General features: G+C 55.3%; 1 protein-coding gene across 1 annotated transcript in view; it reads left to right on the plus strand.

Annotated features, from left to right (window-relative positions):
* Positions 1–275: 275 nt before the first annotated feature.
* The window catches only part of Rnf135 (ring finger protein 135), an 11,840-nt gene continuing 11,656 nt past the window's right edge, over positions 276–459 (plus strand). The window contains 1 exon segment of the mRNA XM_033763093.1: positions 276–453. Coding sequence (XP_033618984.1) covers positions 389–453 — 65 coding nt within the window. The 5' untranslated portion in view covers positions 276–388.

Below are 459 nucleotides of genomic sequence, written 5' to 3' on the forward strand. Positions count from 1 at the left end.
GCTCAGAGGTGCCACCGCCTGTCTCACAAGCGCAAGGTCCTTAGTTCGATCCCTGTTACAAAAAATCAATCAATCAATCAATCAATCACCCGGAGGAGGGGCGCGCGCCTACTGCCATCCTGCACTGGAGAAGCTGAGGCAAGAGGATCTCCTGGGTACAGTAGGGAGTCGAGATCAGCTCGAATTACATAGCAAGCCTCTGTCTCCAAAAAAAACTAAATAAAAAGAAATTCCTCTATTGTAAAAAGAAGCTAATTTTAAATAATAGGCGACATCTCCAAAAGCACAACAAAGGCGGGGAGGCGGGGGAGGTGGCGGAGGCGGAGGAAGGGAAGCGAGGGAGGAGCCAGCGGGCCGGAGACTTCCGCGCGGGCGACCCCTCGGTACCATGGCGGTCGCGGTCCCGGTGTGGCTGGACGAGGACGACCTGGGCTGCATCATCTGCCAGGAGCTGCTCAG

The sequence above is a fragment of the Fukomys damarensis genome, unplaced genomic scaffold (genome assembly GCF_012274545.1).
Source record: "Fukomys damarensis isolate Sample0158 unplaced genomic scaffold, DMR_v1.0_HiC HiC_scaffold_13, whole genome shotgun sequence".
Taxonomy (NCBI): domain Eukaryota; kingdom Metazoa; phylum Chordata; class Mammalia; order Rodentia; family Bathyergidae; genus Fukomys; species Fukomys damarensis.